The sequence below is a fragment of the Amborella trichopoda genome, chromosome 11, assembly GCF_054954075.1.
Source record: "Amborella trichopoda isolate Santa Cruz 75 chromosome 11, AtrichopodaSantaCruz75HAP2 v2.0, whole genome shotgun sequence".
Classification (NCBI taxonomy): Eukaryota; Viridiplantae; Streptophyta; class Magnoliopsida; order Amborellales; family Amborellaceae; genus Amborella; species Amborella trichopoda.
The window spans coordinates 35,833,772-35,848,840 of NC_142346.1; the positions used below are offsets into that span (position 1 = coordinate 35,833,772).

Sequence of the window (15,069 nt, forward strand, 5' to 3'; positions counted from 1 at the left end):
CTTTACGTGGCAAACATACTTGGTGAGAACACGAGAAGAAAGGGGGAAAGCATGTGGCTCACGACTACGCCACATGGCAGCCAGACGTGGCCACTCGATCCACGTGGCAAACACTGGGAGGGCTAAGGAGATCGCGGGCAGCGCCAGCCTCTTATCAAGAAGTCCCCCTATATAAATACCCTCTCTACCGTTTCTCTCTCCTCTCTGCCCAAAAACCCACTCTCTCTCCCTCTCTCCATGTCAACACTGGCCATCTCCCTCTCTCTCTCTCTCTCCTCCTCCTCCTCCTCCAGGCCCAGGCCCAGGCCAAGGCCTCCTCTCCCTCAGCTCAATCCAAGAAAGGTAAGCACTATCACTTTCTCTCTCTAACTCTTAGCACTCTCTAAGCCTTTTCTCTCTCTAATTTGATTGTCTTTGGATTTTCTCTCTCTAGCTTGGTGTTTCTCTCTCTAGAGTTGATCACTTATTGCTTGTGTTGTGTGGTGTGGTGTGGTGTGGTGTGGTGATTTAGAGTGGAAAGGGAGCTCTTGGTGTGGTCGCAGTCTGTGGTGAGGAGGAGAAGAAGAATCCATGGGGCACGCTGTTTGATGTGGAGGACCCAAGGCCTAGGGTCCTGCAACTCAAGGAGGGGAAGAGCAAGTTCTTGGATATGAACCAAGCCATCGAGGTGGCTCGGTTAGATATCCAGTACTGCGATTGGCGGGCTCGTCAAGATGTGCTCACCATCATGACACTCCATGATAAGGTAGGCCGAGAAGAGATGGATCTCCATGAGTAGCATTTCATCGGCTTTTTGTTCAGTTTATAGAAAACCTGATGCATGCGATGCGATGCGATGCGATGTATGGTTCTCAATAGTGAATCGGGTTATTCTCTGAGATCCGGTGATTTTTGCAACACTTGAAAATGGAAGGTTGATAATGGATTATAAATATACATTATTTTTGGGGTTTGAAATCCAAATTTTTTTTAATGACCATAATGGTGATCGATTTGAAGGTTTCCACCCAGAAATGCAATTTTCACTTGAAAAATATTATCACGTGAACCAAACGTCCCCTTAGACTGTTGGAAAATCAAGATTTGGGGGAGGGTTCATTTTGGTAATGTACCTTGGCTTTTAGGAGTCCAATGGAGTGCCATCCAAATGGTGCACATGATATATAATACATAAACCTACCAGAGGGAATAGACTATGGCATGGCATATCGTGTAGGAACATGATAGATGCATCCCCACCGTCCATTTCTAGAACAACAAGAAAAATAAGAACCACCGATCAGTTCATACTTCTCACGCAAACGATCATTTCTTGCATTTAATTTACATAGGGGGGCCGCATTGTATTATACTCTGTCCATTTGACATCTGCCGGCTTAGGATGTTTTTTACATTTGTGTAATGAAGGATAAGGCCTCCTTATAGATGGTCCATTTTTTAAATAATTTATGTTAAATCCTAATTAATATATTTTTTTTATTTCTTTTTTAAATCTAAAATTTTCTATCTTATATTTTGTAGAATTTTTCTTGAGTTCTCTATTTAAGATAACCTAAATACCATTATAGTAATAACTATTTTTGGTTGGTAGGAGTATTTGGCATTTAAATGTTATTTCTAAATTATTATTGTTATTTTTGCTTGTTCCAATTTCTTCTCCACAATGGCTTTTTTTATTTCAAAAACCATAATTAATATAAAACATGGAACAGATTTTCAAAGGGAGTTGGAGATGATTTCTCATTGGATTTTGATAACAAATAAAAATATCGATTAAATAAATTTGAGGATGACAAAGACAGAGGAATTCAGGAAATTTGACGGCAAAAATAAGAGCCGTAAGAAATTTAAAGCTCACAACTTCTCCATTGTATGGTTATAGATGTAATCAAGGTTGCTTGTTGAAAATATGCAAAATGCGTAGATACATAGAAGCATGTTATATTCCGTAATTTACTCATGATATTATTACAGGTAGTTGAGGTTCTTAACCCGTTGGCACGTGAATACAAGTCCATTGGCACGGTGAAGAAAGAGCTAGCGGAGTTGCAGGAGGACCTTGCAAGTGCTCATAAGCAGGTGATCTTAAGCTTTTCTAATGAAAAATCCACATTTCATGAGCTTATCAAAATACACCAGCACAAAATACTCTTATTATACTTCACATTGGAAACTATAGTATACAAAATGTTGTGAAGGAAACATGAGAAATGATCAGACAGAACCAGTTCTAGCTTACCTATGGTTCAAACTCTAGGCTAACGCCGTCAAATCAATGGATGAGAAACTTTTATTTTTTATTTTTTGGGCGGGATGGGGGGAAGGGACCCATCAGAACATTGCATGACCCATGTGGTAGGTACTGCTATCTCTCCTCCCCATCCATCCTTTGATTAAACAAATTTTTTTTTTCTTTGTTTTTGAAGAAAGGTTAACTCATTGATTAAACAATATTAGTCTGAGATTTTTAAGAGATAAGGTAGAGCAGAGTTCTAGTTTATAATTACTAAAATCCAAAAGAGTATCCCATATAAATGGTATGTAAGAGCGCATAAGGACATTTAACTTGGTATGGTTCATCTCTACCATCCATTGCTGAGAACAAACCCCAACTGTATACTATTGTATTATATGTAAGCTGTGTATCACTACTTTACCTGCATTGCTAAGTGATGCTATGTACAGGTGCACATATCTGAAGCCAGAGTAGCAACTGCTTTGGACAAACTCGCCTACATGGAGGCTTTAGTGAATGATAGGTTGCTTCAAGATAGGAATACATCTGATTCAGATCAATCTTCACATTCTCCAAGTACTTCATCGAGTTCTTCGATGACTGTTAGTAGTTCGAAGATGTCTCGAAGAAGCTTGAATGTGTCAGGTCCAGTTAAGGACTACCCCCCTGCATTGAAGAACTTTTGGTACCCTGTGGCTTTCTCTGATGACCTCAAAGCTGATACCATGGTATGTTTCCGACACCCTTTCCTTTGAGCTTTGCTCAAAATGATATATAAAAGAAAAGAGGGCAATTTTGAGTTTTCAAACATTGTTATAAACTCATGTACAATATGGGGTACAAGTGTAGGTTATTCTTTGTCAAAAAGAAAGGGAAAGTATACTATAATCCATTAGACTGGGATAAACCATGGACTATTGTTCCTCCATATCCATTGAAACAATGGCTGGTGGTAACCAAATGGACCATTGTATTCTAAAGGTCTAAAGGCAAATGGATTTAAGTATACTTCCAAGAGATAAACTTGAAGTTCTAATGGATGTATTGAATTTTCTTGATGAACATATCAGATCCCAGTGGATTGCTTTGAGGAGCCATGGGTGTTGTTTCGAGGGAAAGATGGTGAGCCCGGTTGTGTCCAAAACACTTGTGCACATAGAGCATGCCCCTTGCACCTTGGTTCTGTCAATGAAGGCCGCATACAATGTCCCTATCATGGTCAGTGAATTTCATTCTAAATGCAAAAAATTATCCTCCATGGGAAAGAATTCCATCCTCCTGTGCTATCTGCCACAGAGTACACCACGGGGACCTCCATGTGCATTTCTAATGACAGATGGTTAAGATTAGCCTAACCCAGGTGAATGTTAATCGTCATTGAGGAGTTAGTTTCCACCACTGGTCTTCAGGAATGGACAATGGATGGCAATGTACCATACACCACACACCAGTTCTGTTTCTGGCGAATAGAATTTATGTTCTGTTTCTGGTGATTAAAATTTATGAGTCTAAACGTCTAAACCATGAAAAGACATATTTTTGTTGACCCTAGGTTGTAGTGTAAAAGTTGGTCATTCTGCTCAATTTCCTAAAATATCAATTCTAGAAACATCTCAGTTCTTTGACATTTTTTCTTTGGGTGGTTCTGCCATTGGATTTGAACTTGGGATGTAGTACTGTAATCATCACATGCAAGACTGTATCCTCCTTGGAACTTCTTTTTTTAAAGTGAGATGTTTAACAATTTTTTATCGAACATTTTTCTTGGTCTTTTGTTCAGGTCGGTTATGTACCATGTTTTTTTCAGCGCCAAAAAGTAACACGAAATACTGAATATCGTTACCACTAAACGATTCCACACCCAAAAGAGAGGAAAAAGAAAAAAAAAAAAAAAAAAAATTTCTCCTACCAACCTTTTAAATATCTGTCTAGCTCTCACTGAAAGTAAAATATGACTTGTGACATGTCTTCTTGTCGAAATTGCAGGGTGGGAGTACTCTACTGATGGAAAATGTAAGAAAATGCCATCAACTAGATTACTAGATGTCAGGATAAAATCATTACCATGTTTTGAGCAAGATGGTATGGTTTGGATATGGCCAGGAGACGCACCCCCAATGGCCACCCTCCCCTCTTTACAACCTCCCACTGGATTTACAATCCACGCACAGGTACATCCAGGATCTTATTCATACTTCTAATTTTTTTCTTTATCTTCATTTCTACCTTTTTTTGCTTCAACTAATATATCAAAATCCAGGAAATATAGGAATCTGGAGCTGAACCTTCTTGTCTGAATTTGAAATAACTTTGAATTCTATAATCTGCTTCATACAATTGTAACTGTTCAAAAGCAATGGAATCCTTTGCATTTATATCGACAGTAATGCTGAGCGTTTCCTGTTATGATATCCTATGATCGTATACCATATTCCTAGGTGATACCCTGTTTTATCTATATGACTCATATTTGTACGTGCATGTATTTTTGCAACTGACATCATTCAACGTCTTCTGAAAAATATTTATCAGAAAAACAGAAAAGATATCTTCTAACATAGTTTGTTAGCTTTGTATGCTACTTTATATACCAATCAACTTCCGAATATTTTCTCCTTGAGTGAGGCACTGGTTCTCTTCTGTAATTCATCATGAACACGATTCTTTTTGTTTGTCATAGTTTTGCATTAATTATCCTCTTCTAGAGCTGATCCTTCGACGAAGTCTTGCTTTTCTATTGAGCTTTTCATGCTATGATATTAAAGATTACTTGGCTACAATGAGAGCTTTCTACGTACCAAAACTAACTCCCAACGCCAGATTGGTGTGTATTTTGAACCACAGAACTTGACCCCATGATAAAAAAAGAACTCTGATTTGCACAATGCTTGATAACTGTGTTCTCCCTTTTTTCAATTGTACCAACAGATCGTCATGGAATTGCCAGTTGAGCATGGACTTCTGCTGGATAATCTTTTGGACCTTGCACATGCACCTTTCACCCACACCTCCACCTTCGCCAAGGGCTGGAGCGTTCCAAGGTTTGTCAAAATCTTCTGACTAACTGGTTGGACTGGCCATTATATTCAATGCTCCACTATAATCAAATACACCGACTGTACTTTTTTCTTTTTTTTCCTCTCCTTGTTGGGGGTTGTAACTTTTTTGACAATAGCTTGATTCTTCTTTTGGAAATTTACATTAAAATGGTCAAATTCTCTGAAAAAGTCATTGAGTGGTCAAATCAACCAACATATGAATGCTTTAAAATGATCGTTTTACTCAAGTACCTTGGCCACTGTTTTCTATAAAGATATTCAAAATTTGATGTTTTGCATTGGAGCCTAGAACAAGCTCGGGCATTTTGGTAAATTACAAGTGGCGCCTCATTACTACAGGGCCCCTGCTTTCAGGGTTTAAAAGTAGTAAGTCTCATTCGGTTCAAACAACTTAAAATGTGGCCAAATCACCAAAATGCCCTGCATGATTCCAACTCCCAACTCCGAATGGGCCATTTTGCGTATTTTCACAAAGTAGTTGAAATGGTACCCGAGTGAAATGATGTTCTAAAGTAATCACTTTGTTGATAAAATTGGTTACTTTAGTCATTTCAAATCATTTTCATTCACTTTTTTCCTTTTTAAAATGATCAAAGTGATATTAATAGTCAAGTCCTGCCTTAAGTTTGGCTGCAACAAATGTTTTGATCAATATGTGGACAGTAAAATTTCGGCATTTTGCGACTGCGATGAAAAACTGAAAAATCTAGTTTTCATCTCACGAATAACTGTGGCTTCTTGTTGGTATTATAGAATTACATCCAAATGGATCACTCAACTAAAATGTTCCCTCACTGAAAATGTTACCCCAAGGGCGCCAAATAATGGTTGATGGTGGCAAGCAAACAAAACCCTAATCTTTGAATACCATCAAAATCTTTTCATAGAAAGGTGCTGATCTTTTTCTATGGAGGAAACTTTCAAAATATTTACTACTTTATTCGAAAAAACTGTTGTCACTTATTTCCGAATAACTCCATTCTTTAATAGAGTTGTTGGGCCATACAAACAGGGCCCGAGTGATTTTGACAATCCATAATTGAATGAAGGATCTGGTTTCTAAGCGCCCAAGCCCGCATATGTAGAAATGCGGGCTCATTAATAAATCTATTTTTGAGGTGGATTTTTTGACTTAATTTTTTGGGATATGTAATCTCTAACATGGAGATCATGAATATGAAAAATAAAATAAATTGTAAAAACTAAAAATAATAATTCTAGTAAGAAAATGTTTGGACCACTAGTTTCCATTGTTTTTAGATGGAACACCTACTTGCATCCATCCTTAAGATGGATGCTTTACAATTACACTTTTTGTTGACCGCATATGTAATCATGCGGTCCAGCCCACATGAAACAATTTTCCTTGAATGAATTCAAGATGTCAGTGCACAAGATGCTGGATGGTTTAATTAAAACAAATTCCCTTTGCCTAAGATATAGATTTGAGATTAAAAATAAAATTCTGATAAAGATTTGAGATGCTCTTGCCACCCAGTAGCATTTGCAGTGGCTAAAACATCGAGTCTTTTGGCCCACCAAATATTTATTTCCTGAAAATACCAAGATTTCCTAAATCAGTGAAGCCATTTCATGTGGCCTAATTTTTTCTTTAAAATATTTAAAGCATTTGATATTGTATCAAAATTTGCAGCTTGGTGAAGTTCTTGACACCAGCATCAGGCTTACAAGGTTATTGGGATCCATACCCAATTGACATGGAGTTCCGCCCCCCATGTATGGTTTTGTCGACCATCGGCATATCAAAGCCAGGCAAGCTGGAGGGACAAAACACTAGGCAATGCTCCACCCACTTGCACCAGCTCCATGTTTGTTTGCCTTCATCTAAACAGAAGACCAGATTGCTCTATAGAATGTCTCTTGATTTTGCCCCAATATTGAAGCATATCCCATTCATGCACATTTTATGGAGGCACTTTGCAGATCAGGTTGGACCCAACAAACCGCTCTCCTTAATCTTTTCATTTTATTTATCTAGGGTGGAATAATATGTAGTTTGGGTTCTTTCTCATGAAAATTCATAAAACGGCAATTCTGATTTTCACTTTCTAAATGGACATAACACAGAAGGTGGCTAAGTACCTGATGTTCAAAATAACCTACAACATACATACATTCCAAAAATAAAAATAAAAAGACCAAGTTCTTAGTTCTTACATGAATTGAATCTCAAGAAATGTAGGGAGCAAATACTTAATGGTCATTATTTATTTTTTCCACGGTATGGAGATCAGTGATCTGCATGACTAACAAGAGAATTCAGATTAATTACAGGCTCCATATGCATGGCATGCAACTGTCTTTAGTTCACCAGAAATATGGATGAATATTTCAGGGATTTCCTTCTTTGTGATGAAGAATCTTTGAAAAAATAAAATATAAGAAAAATAATTAATAAGGTATTAAAAAAGAAAAGAAAAATTTTAACCTCTAACGTGCATTCTCAGGTCTTGAATGAGGATTTAAAGCTGGTTCTTGGACAGCAAGAGCGTATGATCAATGGCGCAAATGTGTGGAACTGGCCCGTTACATATGATAAACTAGGAATAAGGTACAGGATATGGAGAGATGCAGTTGAACGGGGCGCTAAGCAGTTACCATACAGCAATCCGAAGAAGATATCTGGAGAATGGTTTTAGCTCCCATTTTCTCATACTCCCAAGAAGCCAAAGCTAAGGTGATGTCTTCATGGAGGACTTCGTAGTCATCGAACCCTTTTTGTATCATCAATCAGAGAGGAGCATCCATGGCCAAAGGCAGATATATTCAGCAGACCAAAAAATCCAGGGTTTGCTTCCCATGTAAAATAAGACACTGAAGACAACCAGTAATGGCTTCTCATGTCTTGAGTGTCTGTAATTTTGCATGTACAGTGCTGATCTAATTCTTCTCTCCCCTGCTTCTCTGTATCTCTTTCTATTTCTTTTGTTCTTGAATAACCTCCTGCATGATTTTTTTTTTTTTGGATTGTGGATCCAGAATCGCACAAGCTACTGCAATTCTTCTACTATTGTATCGGAATGTGCATCACATGTATTGAGTTATTTCATCGGAAATGCTTGAAATTGGCTCTTAGAATGACTACTTTTTCGTTTTGTATCATCTATTCTTGCAGGAAAGACATTAGTTCAGAGCCGAACATTGTCATGTCAAAGCGTGTGCAAGCAATGGCTTCTCATTTCATTGTTGAAAAGAAAAATGAGTGAGTATGGGCCTCCTGCAATTCGTGATGTTTCAACTTTCAACCATTCCCTTGAAAGTAAAAGAGATTAGTTCTGGTTTTTCAATGCAAATCTATGAGGGCCCGTGTATGGAGTTTCAACAATTGGAAGTTAATGACTTTACCAATAACATTGAAACTTTCTTAGTTGGATGGTAGCTGTGAAATGATACCAAAACCAGTAGTTCTACGGGCTGCCATTTTTTTGTATCTATTTACAGCACTATCATACATTCTATACAGTCAAATATTTCGAAAAAAAGTGTCAAGATCGGTAAAACATATTTGTTCGGATTAATGTTTATAATATAGAATCAAATACTTTTAGAAAAAAACCAAGTAAACTAGTTTTGTTCTAATCAGTATTTTAAAAATTGCTAACTCGGATTGAAATCGCCTTATCAGATCCGAAACTCGAGGGGTTGATATGGTTCCCATCATATATTGGGAACCAGTTGTCGCTTTCAAAACTACTAGCCAGTTCGAGCCAGTCCATATTGGTTCTAGCCAGTTCGAGCCAGTCCATATTGGTTCTATAACGGAAGCAGCTGGTTCCAGCCTATTCATAACTGTGAACCGGTTTTGATGCCGAAGAACCGGTTTTTTAATCTTCTTAAATTTTTTCTCTGCAGTTATTTTTAATATATTTTTAGTTTTTTTAAATTTTTTCTCTTTTTTTTTTTTTTTAACTCAACCAATTCACATTTGCCAACATTTATTTTGTCTTTGACTTTTCAAACACCTTTTTTTTTTTTTTTTGTTGGTAGAGAGCGCACTTTATGAATTTAAAATTCTAAGAATTTGTGTCATCTTTCCGTACACTGTTCATGGGAAACTTTAGCGCTCCACGTGCTGGCTTAAATTTAGAGTTATTTATGTATGGACCTAATTTTTTTTCAAAATAAAAAATGATCATTTTATAAGCAGAAATTATAAAATAATTGATACATTTTTTTTATTTTTTTCAAAATTACCTTTCGACCGAGGATCTTCGGACCGAATTTTTAATTTTTTTAATTTTTTCATTAGTTTTAATTTTAAGTTTAGTTTCCCTACAAATGAAGAGCTAAACAAAAAAAATTAAAAACCGGTCCAATCTAGCAGCAAATTTTTTTTTTTAAAAAAATGCGGGTTGACCTAATTTCCACCACCTATAAAGTGAGCGTTACATTTTAGGGTCTGTACGTAAATAGGGTCTGTTAGTGGTGGCGTGGGGAGAGAGATCGACCAAGGGGATGGGAGAGATGCAACATTTAGAGTTAATTACGTAAGGAAAAATACGGTATACTCCCATGTATATATATATATATATATATATATATATATATATATATATATATATATATATATATATATATATATAATTACTTTTCGATTTAACATTATTCTCGAACTGCATTTTAATTTTTTTTAAAAAAATTTTAATATTTTAAAATTAGTAGGGGTAGCCCGAGATTATATATATATATATATATATATATATATAATTACTTTTCGATTTAACATTATTCTCGAACTGCATTTTAATTTTTTTTAAAAAAATTTTAATATTTTAAAATTAGTAGGGGTAGCCCGAGATTAGAATATTTGAACCGATCATTCTCTTTTTTAAAAAAAAAAAAGAAAACAGCAGTGTGAAATCCCGAGACTGCTCTCTAATTTTTGAAAAAAATAGCGGCCCAAAATTAGAATCTCGAACCGATTGTTCTTTTTTTTTTTTTTTTAAAAAAATGAGCGATTCAATTTTTTAAAGAAACAATGATTCGAGATCCCCATCCTAAGACCGCTCCTTATTTTTTGAAAATAATACGAGTCCGATAACCTCAGATCACTCATTCTCATTTAAAAAAAATAACCGCTCCAAAGTGTTTACTCGCTTCTTTTTTTTTATTTTTTTTGCAAAATGATAGCAATGAGAACCTCTCATTCTCGAACCGCTATTTAAAAGAGAGAGCAGTCCGAGACCATTTTTTTTTTTTTTTAAAAAAAAAAAAGAAAAAAAAAGAAGGATTGAACCGAATAAAGAGCAGTCCGAGACCATTTTTCTAAAAAAAGAGAGGAACAACGTTGGACTTTTCCAACTAAATAAAAAAAATAAAATAAAAAATGAAAATAAGAGCAAGAGGTAATTTTGTCAAAAAAAAAATAAATAATACATAAATAAATAAAAATTGTATTAACCGACATCACCTCATATGTAATATTTCTATACAAGAGGTATACCGTGTTTTCCTTGGGATAGATATATAATCCATACGTAATTAACTTCAAAAATTATAATAATGAGATGTGAGGAGAGAGGAAGAGGAAAAACTGTCCAATTCGGGACTCGAGAGAAAAGCGCAGCTCCAAAGCAAGCATGAAACAGTACGAGTTGAGTCAGAGAAAAGATAGAGTTTTGAGAGGAATTCAAAGAAGAATAACCCCACACCAGAAGCTCACAAAATAAAAAATAAAAAATAAAATAAAATAAAAAATAAAATAAAAATTCAAGACCCAACTAGAAACGGAGGAGAGAAACTACCCAAATGCTCTCGTCTGTTGCAGAGATAACCAACCCGGTAATTCACAGAGGACAGTAGAAGGCATTTCCCATTTTCACAGGGAAGAGCCACAAAAGGGGCAAAACTTGAACTCAGGCTCCACAAGTCGAGCACAAGAATGGCATCTCAGAACATCAGAGAGAACCCTCGAGTCAACGTCAGAATCTTCATTTTCCGGCAAGGGTATGAACCTTTCCGGCAATAAAAGGGAGCAATTATCACAGTAAACCGCCGGATTCTTTCCAGGCCATCTCCACACCGGAACGAAGAAGAGCTTCAGAACGTTTTCGTACTCCACAAGAGAAGCTCGTGATCCACACCTTATGCATCTGGTTATGCTTGGCTTGAGCACCTGCTTCACCTGTTGCTCCACCCCTCCCACAAAGAAGAAGAACATGGCTTCCAGGCAGTGAAAGGAGAGGTAAAGGTATTTTCCGGCCAAATATGGTCCGAAAATCACGTTAAAAAACCAGGAAATTTTATCTTCTGAAAATTTCTTGGCCAAATTTTTGTCGGAAAACGTTGCTGGGGTACTTCGGGATTGTTTTACGGGAACGATTCTGGTGGCGAAATGGGGTTTCGAATTCATATGACAAAGGAAAACTCAAAAGCGTAAACCCCAAATTTCTTCAGATTTAAGTAATGAATAGAGAACCCCAGAAAAGAGTTGCCGGGAAGATTCTGGAAAGATCTAGGTTTTCTATAAGTTTTCCGTATACGTGTGCGTTCTATTATGTGTATAGTACATACATTCTACACATGTTGCGGACATCACCGTCAAGTGAATGAGCGGATGGTAGAGATCAAGGTATGGTAGGTTATACATGGTGGTGGCAACGGGTCGGGTTAAATTTGGAATCATACGTAGACGTGTCAGGTATCCGGTCGAGTTAGATCTATTGTCACGTTGTGACTATAATGTTTATTATTATTATTTTTTGTTTTTTTTTTTCGTTATATATATATTTTATTATTATAAGTTTTTTTTTTTGGTCAATAATACTGTAACTGTTGTCAATGTTATGACAATATGATCACCTAACACATGACTAAAGACATATGATTGCTATCATATATACCCTATGACAACCCATACTGGTCGGGTCCAGTTGGACTCAGACCCAAACCCAAATAGTATTTGGGTCCAAAATTTGGACTCATACTTGGACCTAAGGTCGGCCCTACACGTCAAGTGGTCGGATCCATTTGCCACCCCTACTTATGCTTCTCTTAGTTGGTAATGACTTGGAATCGGATCAACGGTTTTTAATTTTATTTGGTAATGACTTGGAATTGTGGAAGTTGGATTCTCAATGGGAAGTAGTGTATTACTTTTGCCAAAAGCAAAATTTACTTCAATAAAAAAGTTTATATAGAGCCGAGGCAAAATTAGAGCCCATCTCAATAATTTCACTACAGGATGTTGTTTTGATGTTCACATATCCTCAAATTGATCATCACGATATAAAGATGCATGATCATCACGACATAACGATGCATAGATATGAAAAAAAATAAATTTTAAGTTTTAGAAATAATGCATCTAATATTTTGGACCGTCAATGTAGTATTTGTAAAGGACAAAAATGTTGTTAGTATGATTAAAGTGTTAAATTCTTCATATGTCGTGTTGGGCTTCCTCTTTTCATCACGTTCTTGTTGATTTATTTTTTGTCCCTCTCCCGGTCTCTCTATTGTCCGGAATTTCATTCTTCCTCACACAACCCCCAGTTTGGAGTCTAAATGACAAAAGTATTGACTTTTTGGTGTTAAAAATAAATGGTCATGTTGTATATTTGCCCTTTTAAAACAAACAATCACACAGGGTTAGGTCTGCATAACGTTGCAACCTTAAACAATCAAATAAGATGCACCTCCCCAGTTTGTCATAAGATCCAATTTTGGTGCTGAAAAATTTTAGGATGGTTTGAGAATCTATTTTCATATCTAATTAACAAATTTTAAACTGCAAAATTTGTTCAAATTAAGTAGATATATAAGCGCATGAAAATCTTGAAAATGAAGAGTCCGATAATGTGCTGCAAAATGTACTATTTTTTGGATAAAAGGCCTTTTTTCTCTTTTTTTTATATCTGAACATTTCAATATCGAGATGACCAATTAGATTGTCATCCAATATTAATCTAGTTTTATCGGATAGATTTTTGAGGTGCACCTTGATTCTACAATTTTATATAAACTTTTTCTATGAAGTGTTCTTTGAGCCCATATGTAATGGGACGCTTTCGCAATAACCATTTATCCGAAACATGCTTCAAAAACTGACTATTGTTATGAGAACATTTGTTTATCGTTAATTCGTGATTTAAGGAAAATGAATACACACCTACTTGATCCACCAAAGGTAACCTGTAGGGCATTTACCTAAGCCCACAAGCAGTTTTATCATAAAGATTATATTTATCATTAAAATAAGGGTATTTTTTTAGAGAGAGAAGATGTTAGATGATAACTACCTACCTTCCAGATTATAGATCACGTTTTTTGAGAGTTTTTAAGAGAAAGCCGAACGTTGAAGAATGGCATCTTTCGTTCCTCTATAACTAGGTCTTTCAAGGCCATGGAGAGGCATACACAGATAAGTTATTTTTGAGTTTTCATTTTTTCTGGAAAACCCTGACCTCTGAGGATATCAGAGCTAGTAATCCTGGGAGTTTTGGAAGCCATCTCTTCCCTCATAATCCGCTAATAATTATGGATATCAGAGCTAGTAATCCTGGGAGTTTTGGTGTCCATCTCTTCCCTCATAATCCGCTGGTAATACTTGGAGTTTTAGAGTCCATATCTTCCTTCATAATCCAACATTAGTATCAGAGCCAACTAAGAGATTGTTGTTGAGTGTGCTGCTGTAATTTTTACTATTCTCACTAAGATGCTTTACGGTTGCCTGGTTTTTTAGTCTCGCCTAAGCCGTGAGTCAATTCTTTATTTAATGAGAAAAAATAGAAACAGATGATATCAAAAGATTTTAGCTAATCTTACACAGATAAGAGAAAACCAATGGAACAATTATCCTAAAGATAATAACAAATGAATAAAGAATTGACTCACGGCTTAGGCAAGACTAAAAAACCAGGTAACCGTAAAGTATCTCAGTGTGAATCGTAAAAATTACAGCAGCACAACTATTAACTATTATACATTCTGTTGCTATTTTCTCTCATTAAACTATTATACCTTCTTCAAGAGTTAATAGGCGCACTTTGTAAACTTACACCATCTGCAAGAATAGACGCACTTTGTTAACTTATACCATCTGAATTTTGTTAATAGACGCACTCTGTAAATGGCGATATCTATTGCGCTAATTACGCAAAGGCAGAGAGAATCATATCATACTTTTTTTTTTTTGTCTCCACCTTTATTTCTGGCTCATCATCAAGGCAACAATTTTTTTTTTCTTTCAGTATTTTACAAATCTCTTAAATGCTCTGCTGCTTTTCAGCGTGTTGTTGTGTAACCCATATATTTTTTAAGGCGAACTGTTTCAATAAAAGTTGTCGACACGATAAAGTTCGGCTTAAAAACAAAATTGGTTTGCTCAAAGTACAACTTCATCGATCATTGATTTTTCATTGAAATCCTGTGAATTTCACTGAAATATTATATTAGTGCTTCTCTCTGTTAAACCATCTGGACTGCAAAAGTGTACATCTTCCCTTCCTTAATGAGTTGCAATTCAAAATAACGAGCCCTTTCTTTCTCTAAGTTATCCAATTTTTTTTTTTTTTTGGGGGTTTCTTTTCTCTCTCTAAACCTCTATATTTTTATATGCTTGGAATGTAATTTAGGGATATTTCTACATATTCTATTTGCATAATAATTATATCATTGCTTAGCATAATTATCTTATGCTTTGATCTCTTTAAGTAAGAAAATTTCATGATTTTGATTTTGTTAATTCATTTTTGTGATTATGCTATGCCATATTTTTGTTGAAAAATATTAAATATCATCGTAGACTCTCTC

General features: G+C 35.8%; 2 protein-coding genes across 3 annotated transcripts; one reads left to right on the forward strand and one right to left on the reverse strand.

Moving 5' to 3' along the window:
* The first annotated feature begins 206 nt into the window (after positions 1 to 206).
* On the forward strand, positions 207 to 8,391 carry CH1 (Pheophorbide a oxygenase family protein with Rieske 2Fe-2S domain-containing protein). Of its 2 annotated transcripts, none has more exons than XR_016043945.1 (9): positions 207 to 342; positions 512 to 745; positions 1,975 to 2,079; positions 2,686 to 2,964; positions 3,307 to 3,596; positions 4,223 to 4,407; positions 5,165 to 5,277; positions 6,950 to 7,244; positions 7,764 to 8,391. XR_016043945.1 is itself a non-coding variant. In XM_006846954.4 (9 exons), exons 1-9 carry the CDS (start codon positions 238 to 240, stop codon positions 7,953 to 7,955), a joined length of 1,656 nt encoding a protein of 551 aa, XP_006847017.1. In that variant the 5' UTR covers positions 207 to 237; the 3' UTR covers positions 7,956 to 8,391. The 2 variants fall into 2 exon arrangements, 1 of the variants encoding a protein (XP_006847017.1); XM_006846954.4 differs by having other exon boundaries at positions 3,307 to 3,454.
* Positions 8,392 to 10,885: 2,494 nt separating this feature from the next.
* On the reverse strand, positions 10,886 to 11,896 carry LOC18436733 (zinc-ribbon domain protein). Its single transcript, XM_011626036.3, has one exon. It carries the CDS (start codon positions 11,666 to 11,668, stop codon positions 11,135 to 11,137), a length of 534 nt encoding a protein of 177 aa, XP_011624338.1. The 5' UTR covers positions 11,669 to 11,896; the 3' UTR covers positions 10,886 to 11,134.
* Between the last annotated feature and the right edge of the window lie 3,173 nt (positions 11,897 to 15,069).

Coding starts and splice junctions, on each gene's coding strand:
- LOC18436733 (XM_011626036.3), bottom strand. CDS start 11,668: ATGAATTCGAAACCCCATTTCGCCACCAGAATCGTTCCCGTAAAACAA.
- CH1 (XM_006846954.4), top strand. CDS start 238: ATGTCAACACTGGCCATCTCCCTCTCTCTCTCTCTCTCCTCCTCCTCC. Junction 2,080..2,685: donor TTGCAAGTGCTCATAAGCAG/GTGATCTTAAGC, acceptor TGCTATGTACAG/GTGCACATATCTGAAGCCAG. Junction 2,965..3,306: donor ACCTCAAAGCTGATACCATG/GTATGTTTCCGA, acceptor TGAACATATCAG/ATCCCAGTGGATTGCTTTGA.